Source organism: Hetaerina americana, unplaced genomic scaffold (genome assembly GCF_022747635.1).
Source record: "Hetaerina americana unplaced genomic scaffold, ioHetAmer1.1.p SCAF_8, whole genome shotgun sequence".
In the NCBI taxonomy this organism is placed as follows: domain Eukaryota; kingdom Metazoa; phylum Arthropoda; class Insecta; order Odonata; family Calopterygidae; genus Hetaerina; species Hetaerina americana.
The window spans coordinates 22133986-22154617 of NW_027287427.1; the positions used below are offsets into that span (position 1 = coordinate 22133986).

Here is a 20632-nt window from a genome sequence, read left to right on the forward strand (position 1 = left end):
AACGTTTCTTGCATTGAGGAATTTAATCACTGCCCTCACTTCACAACTGGCGGCGTTCTCAATTTTTTTAAACATTGTAAACAATCACAGAAACAACACAGGCAATGCTAGCGTCACGCAACTTGGCTCAGAGAAGGCAGACAAGCCACTGAAGCTATCTGACCTCGTCCAGCGGCTACTCGCGTCGTCAGCACTTCATGCGGCACGAACGGGTACTACTTTCCGGATGACCCTCTTATGTCGAAGGCTTTTATTATATCTTGAAAAACTGCATCCACTGGAGTATACCGTAGCTCTCTCTCGGACTACGGATACCAATAACAAAAAGCGCTGGTTGTGTTTCGCAGGATTTACCCTTTCAAAAGCCGTCCTGATTTTCATTAATAACTCCTGACTATCGAGATGTCTCACGATCGAACTAGAAATTATATGTTCCATGACCTTGCATGATATGGATGTGAGGGAAATAGGTCTGTAATTACTCGGTTACTCCTTGTCACCTTGTTTTTAAATAAGCATGATTTTGTGACATTAGTCGTTTTTTAATCACTAGAGACCTTGCGATCCACTAGCTATGAGGGTACCATAATAAGAGGCCCATCACTTCATCTCATCCATAAAAAATTGAGATCATTGGTTAAAAATTACATTGATAGCCTGGAAAAAGCATCTCATTAGAGTACATGAAAGGAAGCTTCCCCTGGTTGTGTTCAGAAACATTTGATGTTTATTGTTGCGCCACCAACTAATGATTCGACCTATTCAATTTTTTTGTGAACCAGAACTATTCTTATCATTCGTTTAGTATCTGTTTTTGAATGACTAAAATTGGAATGCAAACAAGTAATTTTCGATACCAGTTCCTTAATATTGAAAAATAAAATATACCCTCAAAGAAATGCCAATGTTATTCCGTAGGATAAGAAAAAATATTGCATTTGATTGGTGGATTAACTTCCAAAGTCAGAAATCGAAACTTTGGCAGAAGTAAGGTTGCTCACTTAGAGAAAGTCTAGCGAAAATGTCACCCTGCTCAAGTATAATTAGCGTTAAATTTGAATGTGAGTTTATTTATAAAGTGTCACCTTGGTAACCCATTGCTTATGTAATATTTATTTTTTTTTTGCATTTGTCCAAAAACAGGGAGCTTTACATCAAGACTTCGAACATTGATGCAAGAATTTGGCAATTACATACACCCCAGCCCTAGATGGAGGAAAAACCACCTACGCGGGAATCGAACCCGCGAACCCTGGTTAACCCGCCGCTATCGAAGCCAGCACAACTAATATGTAAATATATTTTGAAGCCGATACCTTGGTAACTCATTGAGCATGGAATCATACAACAAGAATGTAATATTTGGGTAAATATTTAAGCGAGCTACTTTAGCCTCAAAGCTAAAGCAATTTAAGTGAAGAGAACGGAGGTGCTCTTGAAAACTGGAATTGACCTTAAATTAAAGTGGACGTTTGGGAGAGAAATACATAGCGAGTTAAGTTGGTGCCACGTAGAAAAAAGCATTAGACGACAAAATGAATCCACAGGCAAGCCAAATTATTAATAGAATACTCCTTGATCTCCCGTTAAAATAGAATTGCTTGCTGTTATATATGTATATTCTAATTCAGCTTAGTTCGATTCTACCCACTTTTCACCTCCCCGTCATACTTATCTGAAACGGCTCATTAATAATAAAGAGAAAATTATAGAAAAATAAGGTTAGACATATTTTGAGGATTTGCCAACCGTAATTTCGTCAAACGATCATTGTCCCCGTCTCTATGTATGCTCGCTAATAAAATTCGAAAAGTTCCACCATTGACTTCCAAAAAAGAGCACAATATCATAAATAAGAAATCTCGTTTAAATATTTCAATATATTCACCAACCGATCCATTTACATTCGACATGACTTATGTTCCATTGCCAGGGAGGATACTATTTGAGCAATGAGATGGAAGAGGCGCTCGAGTGCCCTGTGTGCAAACAGCGGATATTGCCGCCAGCTGGGTGTTGCGTCAATGGCCACATGATATGCAAAGCATGCTTCCGGCGACTGAAACACTGTCCAATGTGCCGGGATCGTTTGGTCTTCAGGAGGCATTATGCTCTCCATATGCTTACCACACACACCAGGCTCCCGTGTGCCTACACTGACCGCGGCTGCCACCTCAGTCCGATGACTGCTGCAGAGAGAAAGATCCACGAGCCTTCTTGTCAGCACCGCCCACTGACATGCTTCAATTCGTGCTGCACCTGGGAGGGGGGGATCCAGGGGTCAGAGGTCCAGCCCGTGCCCTCAGTCGTGGCGCTGAGGAGCCATATCCGACAGGTCCACTCCTCGGAGGTGACCTTCATAGCTGGCCTCGACGTTTCCGTGCAGCTGCCGGTGGCAACGAATCGCGTGGCTCTTTTCAACAATCGCCAATGCAGGAATCTGAGGTACGTCCTGTCCGACAAAGATGTAGACTTCCTGGCAGCAGTGGACCTTACATACTCAGAGAGGGGCCCGAGGATAAGGGCCGGCATCACGAAGCTAGGCAGGCTGAGCACTGATGGACCAGACTATAACTTTACTATTCAGGTGACGGGTGGAATTTGCGAGGCATCACACAAGGCTCCTGTGGCATCTTACATGAAAGCATGGCCAGGCCAGACCAAAGAGCCGACTGACAAGACTTACCTCTACAGCTTCAAGCTAATTAATATGAATAAATATTTAACAGAAAGCAGGTTAATTAAACTTCACCTAGCCATTGTGCCCGATAGCATCTAACAGAATTGTGGCAATTCAAATTGATGAAGAGAATTGCTACATTTCTGTTTGCGATGAAAATTGCCACACCTCTGTGAAGGCACTTGACTGAATACATCCTAGCTCCTGGAAATAAGATCGATATTGATGAGATGTGGGGTGTGGGCAGATGGATGAACTCTTGAAGAAGTCGGAGGACATAGAATTACAATTTGGATGATGCGGGCTTAGTGTGTTAAATGGATCACATTTTTCAATTTCTTACTGAAAGAATATAACTGAAAATATTATTTTTATGTTCGTGAGCATCTATTTTTCTGATAGAATAAATGCCCTACTAAAGCAAATTCTGATATACGTTTGGTTCAATAAATTAAGTAATTTAAATTATTGCTAGTCTTGCTTTAAAAATGCAAAGAAATGAGCCCCATTGTTCATTTTGAAAGATCCAAGGTATGGCTCACTTCGTTTTTCGTAATCTGGGGGTTGATTTTCAAATCACCGTTTGCATTTGTGCAAAATGGCAGCGTGAGATGGCTTTTCATTACATTGTGGCCGGGCAATGCATTCTCTTCTACTGTTATGTGCACAAACAGGTTCGCTTCGGCATCTTCTCCCCGAAGAGACCCGTCTCGTCACAATTAAAACATGTTGTAACAGGTAACCCATAGAATCTACGAGGTTTTTGAAGTCACCGATGAAGTGCTCTGCTGTCTTTAACTCTTGCTTTGAGCTTGCTGCTTCACCATGCCTCAAAACGCCGTGAATTACGGTTCTTCTCGTAAACTTCTCGAACCACGCACGGCTTCCCTTTAATACTTTGGCCGTTGCTGATGCTGACATCTTTTTAAGGAGATCGGCGAAAATACTCTACCCTTCTCACAAATTATATTTTCGTTAATGGCGTCGCATTGCTTTTCCTTCATGCATATGAGAAATAACCTTTCAACAACGTTGAGAATACACAACCGTTGCGTAGATAATCTTGTCATTCTATTTGAAGCATCTATCTCCTTAGTTTTTTTCCGTGTTCTTGAAGAAAAGGTCAATTGTTGATATATGTAATAAATAGATCAGCCACACTCACACCTTGTTCCTGATTTTCACTGATTTTTACTGCTCATTTATACTGTTATTTTTTATTTTTATTCTCTCATGGCTTTCTTCATACAGATTTTTCTTCGAAGTCAGTTTTAAAACTATGCACAAAATATTATTAAACTTCGCAACAAAAATCACTAACAATATGTTTGAATACAAGTTTGGAGAAATGCTCGATCACGCGATGCTAAGATGCTAGTGGAACGAGTGCTAAAGACAAACTGCAGCAGAAGGCACGCAGAATTCCCCTCTCCTCGTCACTCATAATGCGAGTCATTTTTGGGACCAATATTTTTGCTCGTTATTCGCTGTGCAAGGTGCTCATAAAGTGAGGTTCCACTGTATGCCTTATTTCAATGCAGTAAATTTAACATATTAGTACTGCAGTCTGAGTTTAAATTGTTTTTGATTCAGGTCATTAACAGTTGCTATCTCCATTTTGCTAGCAGAAAATAGTATTTTTATCCAGTTTCTTCAGTCTAACATTAAGGGATTATTACAAGGACTGAATAAGGGAGGCTCTTAGTGTATTTGGAGGCGTTGGGCAAGGTTTGAGGGTGTTGACTTATGATTTGTCAATGTGCTGAGAGAAAAGAAATTAACCATGCAGCAGGACTGACACAGTCTTCCAATTTCACATGGCTAGAGGGGCAGGAAAAGCATTTCACACCCTTAAAGAAGAAATTGGGGGCAAAGGTTTCTATGAAAAAAAATGAATCATGTAACTGTAGTGATGAAGAGGTTATTATACAATGATGTCAAAAGGAGAAAAACTTATCTAGCTTCTGATGAAATACATCAGTATTTCATTTGTTATCATCAACATCATAAGTATTTAAATACTAAGCTAACAGTAGCCTTCCATTCTTCTATGTCCAGGGTTAATTTCCTCACAGCCCTGACATCATCTGTTTCACACCTTCTTAATTTGTCCTATGAACTTGCCTCTTGGTCTTCCTTCCAGGATCTTCCCTTGTATTATTCATTGTTAATAACTAACCCATTTCACCAAAATATGCTTCAAATTCATCTAGTTCTTCTTTGTTGTAGAGTTCTCCTTTCTTCTTCTATATATTTCCTCATTCCTCACTTAGTCTGTCTATTAAATCTTTGGCATTCCCCTCCATCACCATGTTAATACGAGGGTGATTCGAAAAGTAAGGTCTCCTATTTTTTTTCATGAAAAATCAAATTTATTCTCAACTTAGTGTACATCGTAGGGAAATTTAGCTATTTTTCTACATAGTCACCTTGACAATCATTCACTATTTGCATCCTCGTCACCAGCTTTTTAATACCTCCAGCGTGCCTTTCTCCTGCCACGTCATGAAGCCAACTGACTGATATATGATTTTTCTTGTCTGAGATATTATCCATGGTCTCATAGTTTAAGACATTGCTTAATCATGAGTGGCTCAACTGCTACTTCAGTAATTATATTCTTTATTTCCTTGCATTGACCTTCAATGCCACTGTAATTAAATCCTATTTTTCTGTTGATCGTCAAGGTAAACTTTTCTCTTGCTTGATTTTTCTCCATTATCTTTGTGTTTTATCTGGGTTCTTCCGCCACTTTCTTCATCTTATTTATGGCAGTCAGTCGTCCATGGCCACCAGGTTATGGTCATCATTCAGTTTATACTTTGATTAAATTAGAGCAACCTACTTCACCAATTTCCAATCCTAATTAGACAGCAATTATAAAAGTTAATACCCTACCACCCATTGCTCTTGAAGAGAGGTTTTCAGTGTTTGCAAAAGCGTTCTAACACTCAAAGAAATTTTAAAATATGATTATTCTGCAAAGATTTAGAAGTTGATGCTTTTACTATTAAATAGTTTTTCAGATTTTGAGAATATTTATATTTTTTTACTATGTATCTAGCAGATGCCTGGTCAGAATAAATCCTAATCCACACGTGTCATGTCATTTGAACAAATATTATGTCCACAAGGGTATTACATGAGTAATATATTTTAAACATATTCCCCAATATGAATCAATTATTTTGCATTTTTCATGTTTTAGGAAAATTCAAAAACAAGCCAAATGGTGCTCCAGATTCCAATTGGTGGATCGATTACATTGTTAAATCCCAAAAGGAAATTCTGTTTAAAACGTTTATGATGGTAACAGTAAGTACAAATATGAAATGCTCATACTCAGAAATGAGCAAATCATAGGAAGCAAATGACATTTATAGTAATTTACCTCCTTACTTTCAAGAACATGATAAATGTGACAGTAATTATCCAGTTCAACAAAACCCAAATCTTATCCATTTCCAAAGAAAAATTGAGCTATCCAGCTATTAATAAAAATATACATATCACGACAAGATGTATGTATCGCCATAAGAGGCCAATCAAAAAACTAATGAAGTAATATCTACTAATCAAAGCTCAAATATAAACTAGACTGACTGCATTAAGAATTCATGATAAAATGCAATGTGATAATGCCATATCAGACAGACATTCCATTGACAGAAAATAACATTGCAGTGAAAATACTGTTTCACACATTTTAACGCATTTAACAGTGGAGAACCGTGTCTTGTGAGAAGTTGTATTGCCCTGGTTCAACTGTGTATGGTGAAATTCACTACTTCCATCCCCTTGCTACCCACAGGTATTCCCTCATAGGATGGATGGTAGGAAAAAACACTTCCACAAAAGTGAAGGGAAAAGACTGGTAGAGAAGACGTAATGTCTAGGTGTGGTCCCCACTCACTGTGACTGACAAACCCTCCAGAGTTTGAGGATGGTATCTCAGGTAAACAGAGGCATTCGGCAATCATTTCAGGAGTGACATTGCACGAGTAATCGTCAAATGCTCTTTTTGTGTACAATCAGATCACACCCACTTCAACGTTCTTAATTTAAAACAGAAATTTCAAAACTTAACCCTGCCCATTGTTGCAGTATGTGTACAGGCATGTTAGTAATGTAAGACATTGTCAAAAGCAAAGATTGTTGACTCAGGGAAAGTTTTTCAGATTTCGGGGAGAGGTTTTCCAAAAGGTTTCATCATCTATGGAAAAGATGGAACAATTGAAAAAGGTGGAGACACTTTTTTTAACAAAAGAACCTTTGCCTACCCATCAAGTATGAAAAAGTCTTAACCCAGGAATGTTACCTGGTCTCAAACGGTTCCACTTTAGGATTAGGGACAAGTTTTACAATATGATATTAAGATTCAACAAAAGCAGCAATGTGTAATTTGCACAATACGTAAATAAGCATTAGTCACATGCTTGTGCGTGATTATTAAGAGTAGGATAAAAATAAAGGTAATGAAATGAATGTATGACAACAGTTTGAATGCTGAAAAATTTTATTTTTCACGAGTTTTGACTCCTCTTCGTAGGAGCAGGTATGTTTTTAAACACAATATCCATTGATGAAGGGAATGGCCATCCATTAGACTTGCAATCGTCAGGTGATACATGGAAAGTGGTCTGTCAGAAGAGAAGCGACCCCAAACCTTCACAACCACAGCTCTGGTCAATTCACATGGGAACAGAGAGGGGGCTATAGGGATGGGAAGAACAGTAATCTTTGGTTGGTTGAGGATGGCATGCATACTTTCTGCAGCTTTTCGTCGATGTGCAAACAAAAAATACACACAACCCATTAACTTCTCAGAGGAAAAATGGAAAAAAATAAATTAAAAAAAATGAGACAAATGTGGGAGAATCTACGACCCACACTTGAGTCCAAAAAACATAAGCAATGGCACATTTCTTTCTCTGTACATTGCTGTCAGTCTCACAGGGACCGACAAAACTTATTCAACTTTTCTTCTTAAAACTGTTGCAAGAAGACTTCCTGTCAGTCCCAAATTATATAAACACATATGAATGACTATTTAAATTTGCCAACAAATTATGGCAACCTTTAAAAATCTAGCAAAAAATACTCCGCAATATGAACACCCAATAGGGTGAAAAAAAATAATGAAGTACAATTTTCTGCTTGCCAAGCTATGAGAATGGCTTACCCAGCAAATAAATCATAACAGTCCTCAAACTGTTTAGGAGGACTTAAAAAGTAATGTAATGCATCTACTTTTGGGAGGGAATGAGTTTCTATAAAAAAATAAACTCAATGGTTTTCTATATTTTCCAAAAAAATATGCTACTACCTCAAACTCAAAATAGCCTCACAAAAAAATGTATCCAAACTTTGCAGCAAATATAGCGCCAGAGATGCAAGAAAATAAGTGATGTCAATGCAACTTGCACTAGTCTACAAAAATAACTCCTACTAAAAATCCTCAAACATAAACTGGCAATGAATACATAGGCTATATGTAAATCACCACTTGTCCAAGGAAAAAATATATGGCCACAAATGGCAACAGAAATTATTTTTCTGAATTCGCAAACTTTTGTTTTTTTATAAATAAAGGGTCGCATCTCCTGCATTGCCATGAGTTAAAAACTAAAGTGAGCTGTATGCATTAAAAAATATAAACATGGACATAAAAATGTTCTTAAAAAACTCATCTTTGCAGACTGGACGCAGTTGATTGTACTATACATGAGTTAAAGAGGTTTGAGGTTTCAGATAACTCAAGCAGACAGGATAGAATATATAAGGATTCCAAAAGATAAGATTTGCTTCCCAATGAATGGGATGATTCACTCCTGTTTGCTGTTGCTGTTATTACTGTGAGACCAAGAATCCCTCGACCTCGGAGACCATATGTCACCCAGTGAACGAAATGGATCGAACTCCATGGCCCTCTGAAAGTCAAAGAGAGAACACCCTTCATTAAAAAATCTTTCCATACACAGTCTCAGTAATCAATCAGTTACACTTTATATTAGAAACTGAGACGATAAAGCTTTGAAAACCATCGTTAAAGAATTACAAATGAAGAAAAATTGAGCTGAAATTCCAAAACCATATGCAACAAAAGGAAGTTCCACATGTAGGATGTAAACAACTGAACTTAAATCAATGAACAATGCTAACTTTATATTCTAAAAGCTGTTTTTTACAGAAAATTACACTCTAAAACCTCATTATATCAATCCTTTGAATTCAAGTGTTTGATTGGTACTGCTCCCAAATTTGAGCTCATTCTGGTGACTTCAAATAAAAATATCACTGACAGTCTCTGAATAGATTTGGAATCATTCCAATTTGGGTCTCAAATGGGCTTTATGGGATGACCCCACGACCTTGTCATCATAGTTTCCATAATTCAAGCTCATTTTCTGGGTGAAATCACCTCTATGAGGGCGGTTCAATACGTACCCGTGTTTGAGGACAAAGGGCATTCCTGAGGAAAAGTTTATGTTATCATCGTGCGCTGCCATCTATCAAACGAAGGTGAAACAAATTTCAGACTGATTTAAAGGTTAGTTTGGATTTGCCAGCCATTCGAGTAAGACATGTTTTGTGATTTTTGCTAAGATGGAAAAAGAGCAGTATCGTTTGGTAATTCACTTTTTGTTTTTGGATGGGAAGAAATGCAAGGAGATAAAAGCAAAGTTGGATACTGTTTATGGGGACACTTCGCCATCTATGACCACAGATATTGGTTCAACGAATTTAAACGTGGGTGAACATCTGTTTTTGACGAGGAGCCACCAGGATGCTAGGCAGGCATGGTTACCAAGGAAATCATTCAAAAAGTCCATGCCATGATTCTCGCTGAGCGACGAACGAAAGTGCACCAAGTAGCAGAGGCCGTGGGTGCGTCGGCTGGAATGGCAATTAATATTTTACATGATAAGTTGGCGATGAAACAATTGTCAGCCCGATGGGTGCCGCTATTGCTGTTTTACCACAATAACACACCAGCACATTCATCTTGAGTTGTAACCGCCAAACTGCATGAACTACGTTATGAATTGCTGCCGCAACCCCCGTATTCACCTGATCTGGCTCCCTGCGACTTTTTTATATTCCCTAACATGAAGAAATGGCTTGCGGGAAAAAAATTAGCTCAAAAGAGTATGTTATCACCGAGACAGGCGTATTTTGGAGAGTTCGACAAATCCTATTTTTTGGAGGGGTTAAAAACATGGCTGGAGCGTTGAGAGAAGTGTATCTATCTAAAAGGGGAATATGTTGAAAAATAAAAAAAAGTTTTTGAAAAAATGGTTTCTTTATTTCTAACATGGGTACTTATTGAACCGCCCTCGTATCTAGCTCTCCAACTGCCTCGACGCAAAGAGGTACTACTTCACCATTCACCCTCCCTCCAAAGAGCTCTTGGGGTAAGATTTCCCATCAAATGACATGATTGAAAGTGATGATGTTTTGATCTTGGCATCAGATTCCATTGTAGATCTATTTATGCCTATCAAAGAATGCATAAAGCAATTTCGGCCAGGACTCTCACTTCTTTAGTTATACAATACATACATAGACATAAGCTGGATCAAAATAATGAGGTGTTACTGTACACCAAATATCTTCAGCTTTACTCCCAGCAATTCTCTTGATACAATAGTAATAGTTTGATATAATGGCAAATTCTCACCTCATTGATATATTGTCATTGCCTCAAAACGTAAAGTAAACTCTCAATTATCTCAACTAATGGGTGCATGATGAAACACGAACAATCAAAAATCATGAATTAACCAAAATATGCTAAAAACATGGGCATGGTACTAATGGCTTCAACTCAGACGAATCAAAATAGTTTTACAAATATGTGACTGTGACTACAAAAATAATGAAGCCTCCTTTTTCATTCCTTGTTATTAACTACAGGTTTTCATGGATGGAATGTACATTTTTTTCATTTTTCATTCATTTCTATAAAGGCCAAATAATAGTTTACAAGATCACTGAACTATCATGAAGAGAATAGCAAAACGTATTTTCAGAAAGCTAAAACAACCACATAACCAAGAAAAAACAAATAATTGGTGAATGGCAAACATTAACATAGAATCACTGAACAGATTTATATTTCTCATACAATACCGATTAAAATAATCCAGTGTAAATAGTTAATGACTTGACTGTTTACTATTCAAACTATATATTCGCTCACCTTAAAAAGAAGAATACAGAATTCTAACAGCTAGCGAATGCAAGGGAAACGACAATGGGATAGTGTATGGGCAGCACATAAATGTTAATCTTAAAAGATTAAATACTATTGGCAGCTTTTGGTTTTTTGATCACATTTAAAAACTTAAAGAGAGCCACAGTATTTCAAACATGTATTTTCTTCAAAAGTATATTGAAGTTTCAAAGCACTTAATAATCTTTGCAATAGTAATTTTATTAATCTTTCGAGATGCTGGGAATAATCTGCAAAATGGATAATCAAGAGTTTACAGTTTACCTTTCTCATCAAAATTTGTATTTAAAAATAGATATTGAACCATTTCAATTCATTGGAAATACCCCTCGATCTCTTTTACCCACACGGAAGCTTCAAACTCTGGTCATCCAACCAAAGAGTCAAGTCAACTCACCTCCAAGGGTGCTTCCTGTGAGGGTGAGTGGCTCCCACCCGATATCAAACGGGAAATTGACTCAAACCCAGTAGAGGAAGTGAGTGGAGTCACTGGAGGCAAGCTTGACAGAGAGAGGCATTGTGGGCTGGTGACTGACTGCGGAACCAAGGTGGACAGCCCAGTGGATAGCCCAGTGGACAGTCCAGTGGATAGCCCAGGAGTATGGAGGCCCAAGTGACTCTGCACGGGGACCTCTGCTGAAGATGATGATGTGCTGGCCACTGGACCCTCGGATGGGGTCCATACGCTGGATGGCCATACCCTGTTATTCACTAATGACCATGGACTCTCTGTGCCTGTGTCGCTGGATGATGGCAGCTCAACCTTCTGAAGGTGCTGGTCGCCCTCTTTGTCCAACCCACTCTGAATGACTGGCGGTGAGTATAAGGGGTCCCACAAGGACTCGGCTACTGATGACGGACCAGTTAATGGAGGATCAGAGTCAAACCCAGGCCAATTATCTGCAAAAATCAGGCGATAAATCACTATGAAAGAACAGTTCACACATTTAGTCACCAGGCTACATCCATTAGCAATCGATGTGGCACAAAAAAATTTTTGAAAGGAGTCCTCACTAATATTTACGATTAAAATGTACAGTGAATTACAAAAGAGTAACAACTTTGGAAGCAAAGTCCAGAGCTTACTTTGCAAAACTCTACTTCATGATCTCACTGGAAAATGCAATAAATGCTAGAAATAACATTGCACCTAATTTCTTTGCAAAAGGGTAAAAGATTCCTTAGGCGACAATAGTTTTGGTTAGGAAGAGTTACTTAGAAATGCAACTCTTATGCAGACCAGGTAAACCACCATAATTTAATTACCCTTGCTGTCCTTGCTGATAGGGAGATTCCTAAATAATATTAGTAAAATTTAAGGAAGTTAGTAACAAGTTTCATCTTTTCATTGTATGGATTTGAACAGTAGTCACCTGGTATCAAGGCCACCATTTAATGCTGTTTAGACCTAGGAGTAATATGATAGGCCGGGAAGAAGATACTTTGGTTTTAAGGGGGTTTTCAATTTTATCAATCAATCCATGAAAAAGGGATTAAAACCTATGATATTACCACTTTATGTAATAATGATGATATTATTACATGATTAACTAAAATTTATCATCTCAGCAAACACTGTGTCAATCCTGTAATTAATATGTGAAAAATGCCTAGTGTGATACTGGCTTATAATGTTGTACTTGGTACAATGCAACAATTTCAGAGTGTAAAAATCATTCGCCTTGACCCGGATTCGAAACCGGATCCCTCAATGTCCGGTCGAGTGCTTTACCCAGTTAAGCTATCGAGGCGTCCTCCTAAACTCTGAAATTTTGGTGGGCTTTAAAGGATCAAGACATTGTGACGAAATATCATACATACAATGTCACAGGCATTCGTAGTCGAGTGTGAAGCACCACAGTCCATGAGGTTAAAGCCAACTTTTCAACACTTAGGCTGTTTATACCTTGACAAATTCCAAAGAAACTGCGGGAGATGCCGCCACAGTAACTTTTAACAACGGAGTCATCCCCTAATGCGCATTACAACGCAATGATTTCCGAGCGTAAAAATCATTTGCCTTGACCGGGATTTGAACCCGGATCCCTCAATGTCCGGTCAAGAAGTGCTCTCTTGCCAGCTCCATTCTCCCAACACCTGCATGCCACGTAAACAGAAACAAAGGAAGACAGCTTAGCAACAGCGTTAAGCTGAGCAAGTTGCAACTAGGATGTGTTACTCAGAAAAGATGCCGCTGCGGTCGTCCTGCTTGCTGGGAAAGGCAATAACAGACAGCACCATAGTGTATCTCAAAACTTTTGCAGCAACCTTCATAATATTTGCCAATAAAAACATCAATTTTAGCATAATTCCATGCAATGGCTATTAAGGACCAAAAATAATTTGACCAACCTGAAACTACAAAAGAATAAAAGTACTAAAGAGCTGTTAAATGATAATTTTAGTTACCAATAATGCCTTAATCGAGTCTTGCTTGCACAAATGAATGCATGGCCTTTTTGTGCTCGAAGACATGAAAAAGATGAATTATGCCATCGAAAATTACTAACATAGTCAGCAACCCACAGAGACATTCAAAACATAATAGCTGAACAAACCTCTCAATATATTTATCCGTTGATGTTCTTCAACTCGCTTCCGGCGCTCTTCCTGCAAAACCTTCATGATGCTCTGCTGTTCCCACACGTTGTTCCGGCCAGAGAGGACACCACTTCCACCAACTGCACCAAGTGAACTCTTATTCCCAGAATTACAGCTTAAACCGTCTCCAACATAACCAACATTGTTGACCTGCATATTCGAAATTGAAGCATACACCATTAAAAAAGGCATTAAAATTATCAGGGTTAACAATAAATACCAAAGAGAGAGAGGTGGTTGAAAAAAGTTGACAGGTCATGCCAATTGATCATTATTTTATGTCGACATTTTATGTAGGAAAAAACATGAATAATACATAAACAATAACTGAAGTAAAAGTAGTCATGTTTACTGTGGATAAATATATTTTTGTAATGTATTATGGTTTGGGCATTTAAAAATCATTTTGATTTCATAGTTTAAGAAATACTTAAATTATGGCAGTTTCTTTATGGAGAAATGAGCAATAATTTGGCATGAGCTCTCTCCCCCAGAATAAACACACCATTTCAATGAAAATTTCATTTTCTATCATTCGTCAAAAATCCCCACAGGAACTCCCAGCATTACCAGGTTACAAAACTTTCAAGCATAACATAACCTTGACAAGTTTCAAAAACCCCCAAAATTTCTCTGAACTGATTTATCTCCTGGTTTTCATCACATTGGTATGATCACAAGAAAGCTCTTAAGCAAAGTTACCTGTGAAGTATAAGATTCATGCTGCAAGGGAGTTTTTCCAAAGGAATCCCCAAACAAAGAATTATCGCTGGTTGGCGGTTGCAAGGTCTGAGTGGGTGGAGAGATGGTCTGGGAGGAGAGTGGCCTCTGAGGAGAGGGCGAGGAACTCCACGAGCTTGGCAGCCTCAGCCCTGGAGTGGTCACCGGTGCACTGGGAGCTTGGTTCCGTGGCCTGGAGGGTGCCCTGCCAATCGGTCCCAGCATAGCTCTTGGCAGGCTGCCCGGTGCTGCTGACATGGTCGCTGTGGAGGGAGCCGTCCCACCCACACTTGTCTCCTCTGCCCTTGTCCCACGCAACTGGCTCTTCTTGCGGGTGGCAGCCAAGTCATCTGGTCGCTCGCTCTGGCTCCGGGGGCTGGATATTGCACTGGGTCGTGACACCGCGGGGCCAAGTACGGGATACTGCCGCTCCCCACTGGATGACACCACGTTCGAGTATAGGATCGGAGGGGAAGGTGAATCGGTGGGATTTGACTGATTGTTGCCGTACAACCTCTGGCCATCCCAGTTCGGCAACTGGTGCGGACTAGAAGATGGAGGGGGTGGTGGTGTCTGCTGCCTTGGAGGAGGTGGGGGAGCTGGTCGCGAGACTGTATGATCCGCTTCATTGAGACCTGTACCATAGAAAATCATTTGTAAGCAGTTCAATGATTGGCAAAACACAGAAATTTTCCATTACAGAGCCCATTAACAATACCTACTACCTTATAAGGTACACCTTAAAAATACTTGACACCATGGGTTTCAATACTCACTTTATCAACAGATTTGCAAGCCAGTCATATTGCAGTCATCATGATAGGATGAACATAATACATACTGAACCCATGGTCACAAGATAAGAAATGTATACTTAGTACAACTTCACAAAACATTTTTTTTAAATCAAATGGGTGGGAAATCACCTCATTAGGAATGAAATCGAAATCCATCTTGAACTATTCCAGAGAAATTTATGTAATGAAATTTAACACCTTCACAAATTGAGCAATAATTCACTAATATTAATATCAATTAATGGTCAGAAGCACTCTTGACTTTATAACCTATTGCTCTGGGAGTTTTTCTCAAGGGTCAATTTGAGGGGGTCTATTGTTCCTTCTGCAGTACATTAACAATCTACCTCTTACTCTAAATGAAATTGATTGGATTACCCCAATCATATATGCTAATGATACTAGTGATATACTGCCTGCATGTCTAGTTCATCCCTTTCCAATCAAATTAAGAATTGCAACCATTATATGGATACAATGGACTGCCGATAACATTTAACCTTAAATGTTAACAAAGCTCAAATGATTTTGTTCTCATTTTCTAATAGTGTGATGAATAGCTGTCAGGTATTATTATTATTATTATTATTACTTTTTATTTGCCCAGAGATCACAATACAAAAATACCAGGTGGGTGAAGTATGTACATGATATAAGGCACGTCAATGAGGAGCAAAGACACAGGCTCAGTTAAGATACATAAAAGAATAGATGCTCATAGTTACATAAGTGTTTGGTACAAACCCATGAACATCGGCTGTAACATGCACATACAATATCAAATTCAGAAAAATCATTGATCACAAACATGAATCAGACCATTACCATTGCTAGAAACTAAAAGTATGAACTTACTGGTCGGGAATATTGTTGAGATATTCATCAACCGAGTAAAACATATTGCGTTGTAGATATCTTTTTAGTTTATGCCTGAATACGGCAGTTCCCTGTGTATCCTTGATACTTTTGGGTAGTTTGTTAAATAATCTGATGCCCATTTCATTGGGTCCTAATTTCAATGCTTTAGTTCTTATATTCCCATAATGGAAGTCATTCCTGCCTCTGGTGTAATGATGATGATAGGCAGAGTTAAGATAATAGTTGCCGATGTTATTTTTTATATATAGAATTAAAAACATAATGTAGATGCATGGGAGTGGTAGCAAATTTAATTCATGGAAAATAGGCCTTGATGGAGCATTGTAAGGTTTCCTGGCGATGATTCTAATAGCTTTCTTTTGCATTTTAAAGATGGTTTGAGAAATAGCAGCTGATCCCCATAATATTATACTGTAGGTTATATTTGAGTAAATTTCCCCATAGTACAAATTGAGTAGTACAGTTTTACTTGTAGTTTCATACAGGTGTCTTAATAAGTAGCAAGTTGAACTGAGCTTGTGTTGGAGGGCTTTTACATGAGTATCCCAAGAAATATTTGCACATAGAGAAATACCTAGAAATTTGCATTCTGTCACACGCTCAATTGATAGGTCATTGATTTTTACCAGCAGATCATCTGATATGTTCTTATTGTGTGTAAAGTTTACTATTATACTTTTATTTACATTTAAGTCTAGAAGGTTGTCTGTACACCACTTGTTTATAGCAAGTGTGACAGACTTAGCTTTTTCCACAAGGCTGGGATATGTTTGTGTTGATATTATTATATTAGTGTCGTCAGCGTACAACACTGATATTATTCCATCATTATTTGGTAAGCAGTTAGGTAGGTCATTGATGTAAATCAGAAAGAGGAGTGGCCCAAGGGTTGAGCCTTGTGGAACACCTTTGTTAACTTGGTATGCTTCGGATGAATATTTTGACCCATCAACTGATAACACTACTTTTTGAGTGCGATTATGAATAAAGGACTTCAACCAGTTTAAAGGACTTCCTCTAATTCCTATTCTATTGAGTTTAATTAGTAGTCTATTGTGGTTTACATTATCAAAAGCCTTTGACAAGTCAAAAAACATTCCAAGAGTTTTGCGTTTAGCATCTAATGAATTAAGTATGCTGTCGATTGCCTGACATATGGCAGTTGTGGTAGACCTTTCCGATCTAAATCCATGCTGAGAATTTGAAAGTAGGAAGTTTTTTTCGAGATAAGATGCTATTTGCATATACATGGCTTTTTCGAATATTTTAGCAAATGTATTTTGGATGGCTATTGGTCTGTAGTTATTCAAATCATTTACACAGCCATGGTTTTTATAAATGGGCACTACTTTTGATTCTTTTAATTGGGATGGGAAAATCCCTTGTATCAAAGATTCATTAAAAAAAAATAGAATATCTATTGAAAAGGTGCCATGTGTAAGTTATGAACAATAGGCAATGAGTTTCAGCATAAGTTGAACTCAGCATGTTATTTATTAACATGAGTAAGGGTATAGACATCTTGCTAAAACTTTATCATGCTGCATTGTATTCCAAAATGGTGAAGAGCTTATGTTTTGGGGCCCTTCTTACAGAGTATATTATAGAAAGTGCAGAAAAAATTGAATTATGGCCTTTCAACATAACAGTTCACCTTTTGAATCAATATTCTGTTCATTCATCCTATTCCTTGTGTCATATGTCATCTCCTTTATCTTATATAAAAGTTAATATCAATAGATTTTCATCTTGATTCAGATCATCATTCTCATTTCACATGAACTGATAATTTCTTGCATTGTATATATGTAAAAAAAATATGAAACTGGGACCCAATGAGGGGGGTTTATAAAACCTGTTGTTTCCTGCTGATCTTTAAAATGTTAAGAATACTTTTTTTCTTTTAAGGCTCCATTGAACATTTTTTTACTCAAAATAATATATTATTCTATTATTAAAGCATTTATGATAATGACTTACTTATTTGTGCTCACGACTTGATATGCCTTATATTTTTTTATGAACCCATGATATTTTTACCGCTTGGGCAAATAAAAATCATTATTATTATTATCAACTAATGATGATGTTTACTCAATATATACTTGTAATAATATGTTAAACAGTGCCTTCTCTAAGGTTAAGTTAACATTTAGTTTAACTTCTGCTTTCACCAATGGCTGTGCAGCATTTATACACCACAGTAAGGATTTGAAAAGATGAAACTGACAGTGAACAGTGCTGCATCCCATATACGGAGATGAAATATGTAGCAAAGAGTAAAATAAATGATAAAAAAAGTTATGCAGTGATTGGCCAAAATTTTGGATTGTAATTTTAATACTTTAAGAGCACCCAAACGTCCCTGAATGAGCTCAAAAAAATGAAATGCCTGGGAAAACTGCACTTTGGTTAACCCTAAGCATAATCATAAAAGTACTAACAAGGAGCATATAAGGTTTTTAAACCATGATCAGGAACACTTGAAGGACTTCTTTAATCAAGGATACACACTAGACAATTATGTGTTTAATCCATTACCTCCCAACTAGAAATATTCTTTATACCCTCAGGAGCATGAGTATCAGGCCACTGTCACAAGTTACTAATAAATGGTTAAGGGTTAAATACACACTTTAACCCTTAAATTATTTCCATTACACATGAATGATTTAAGCATGCATGCGTTGATTTACTTGTATCATGGGCAGACAATTTTTAAAGTTTATTTATTTGAATCCCAAAGCATAAAAAACATCAATTAGGCTATGAATTAGCATATTTGTAATAGTACACAATGCATTTATTTTTGCAATTGGTCAATTTTTTGCTAACTTCGGCAAAAACAAAAGCATGTGCACTATGAAAGGTTTAATGGTCACAATGTTACAATTTGAAGGATTATCAACACTGGAATCAGCAGCCTTACTTTATAAAATTTAAAAATTTTAACTAAATAACTCCTCAAAAAGAAACAAAAATCAAGGCGCATTTAAAGGTGATTGGTTATGTTTTCTTACCAAGCATAAAATTGATCGCATATCACATGTCAAGTAGATTCTTGTTAATTATTACAAGTTATATACCTAATATAATGAGTATTACCTCTCAATGCAGTCCCAGACTTCTCTGCTGAACGTCGCTTATTATTAACCACCATTGAACCAACTACTCCTTTGGATTCCTTTCCACGATCCCTTCCCATATTTTTCAGTGGTTTTGGCTTGTACGGCAGCTCTATACTGGGTGCGGAAGCAATTCTGATGACATCAGGACCCAAGCGTGTCTTTGGTGTCTCTGCTACTTCTGACGATGGCTGTTTATGGAACGGACCAGCCTTTGCAGGTTGACTTGAGCTATTCTTGGGTTTCTGTGTACTTGCTGCATTGCTGGCACTCTGTGCCGCAGCTGCGAGCTCACAGGATCTCTCGGCCGCTCTGAGAGCAGCCCCAAGTGTCTTGTCATCTCGCAGCCCATAATCATCATCATCATCGCAGTAACCCTCATAATTCTCTCGGAAATCTGCAGGGGGTGAAGATGAAGATGACGACGAAGCAGAGGATGAAGAGAGTGAACTTGGAGATGGTGCCAAACTTGCATTAGATGAACTCCTGGAGTTGGGCAATGCAGGCGATGGTGCCTTGCTGTGCTTTGCACTACCACTGACTGATGGGGGCGACACACTGCTTTCACTCTTCAACCTCTCGTTACTTGGCCTGGCAGAGATTTCATTTTCCTGGAATGTTGACTGATAGAAAACTTGAGATTATTTTAAGGAAGCAGCACTCGTGAATCACTAAAAATATGATATCCAACAACCACAGCAATCAACCCAAATATTGGTTTAGAAAGGTTCAAGTGGAGTCCACTCTGAACTTTGACCTCAGACATGTGAATTATACTAATTCATTCATAGTTCCTTTCCCAGAGTTACCGGCAGTTCCCTACTAAAACCCTGAAAATCACAACAATAGGTTTTCAGGTGTGGTTTTCCCAATGGCATAAATTGGAGATGAACCCAAAGCCCTCTGGTTAGCAATGTGATCTTTCTAGTCCCAGAACTTTGTAAGAAACCATAGATAACCGAGGAAACCCTCTCCTTCCACCTTGAATGTGCGTCACTAATTATAGAGCCAAGTAAAGGGTTAAGGTGAGCTCAACTAACTAAGCCGACCTCTAAATTGACTGTTGTGATAAGTGTTTAACATTAATATATATATAAATGTATGAATACAACAGGGTGCTGTTTAAACTAGACAGTAATATAAACTAAAAGGCATAACTACCAGTTTTAACATCAGGAAGTAAGCCAATTAGCATCAGATAAGGTAGGATGGAGAGCTACAGTAAACCAATCTTAGGATTGAATGACCAATGATCATGAAAGACTATAAGTTTTACGGATAATTCTCCTGACCCTATTTACGCACATGCAACAAACACACATCTTGTGCTTGCAGTGCCAAATAAATTGCACCACATAATGCATGACAGGATCATCTATGGATTTTCAAAGGATTCATTTGACATCTATCTATGTATCAAAGAAATATTTTTTATCTTTTAAAGGTGCATAAGAACATTCAGAGTCAAAAGAAAGTCACTAATTTGCAAAAGAACCAGAGCTGAAATTATGGTTCCCATTCAACAAATATCTGACGGGCACATTATTCCATGGTCACAGCAAGAAGCATTCTCTCCTCTCATGTGCCATCCCAT

At 38.0% G+C, this 20632-nt stretch overlaps 1 protein-coding gene across 1 annotated transcript in view; it reads right to left on the minus strand.

Annotated features, from left to right (window-relative positions):
- Window positions 1–7178: 7178 nt before the first annotated feature.
- Window positions 7179–20632, minus strand: part of Tmem131 (Transmembrane protein 131) — a 75817-nt gene continuing 62363 nt past the window's right edge. The window contains exons 20-24 of the mRNA XM_071597116.1: window positions 19019–19661; window positions 14220–14872; window positions 13475–13667; window positions 11314–11816; window positions 7179–8610 (exon numbers count right to left, since the gene is read on the minus strand). Of these exons, the coding sequence (XP_071453217.1) occupies window positions 8506–8610; window positions 11314–11816; window positions 13475–13667; window positions 14220–14872; window positions 19019–19661 (2097 nt within the window). The 3' untranslated portion in view covers window positions 7179–8505. The remainder of the gene's footprint in view (window positions 8611–11313; window positions 11817–13474; window positions 13668–14219; window positions 14873–19018; window positions 19662–20632) is intronic.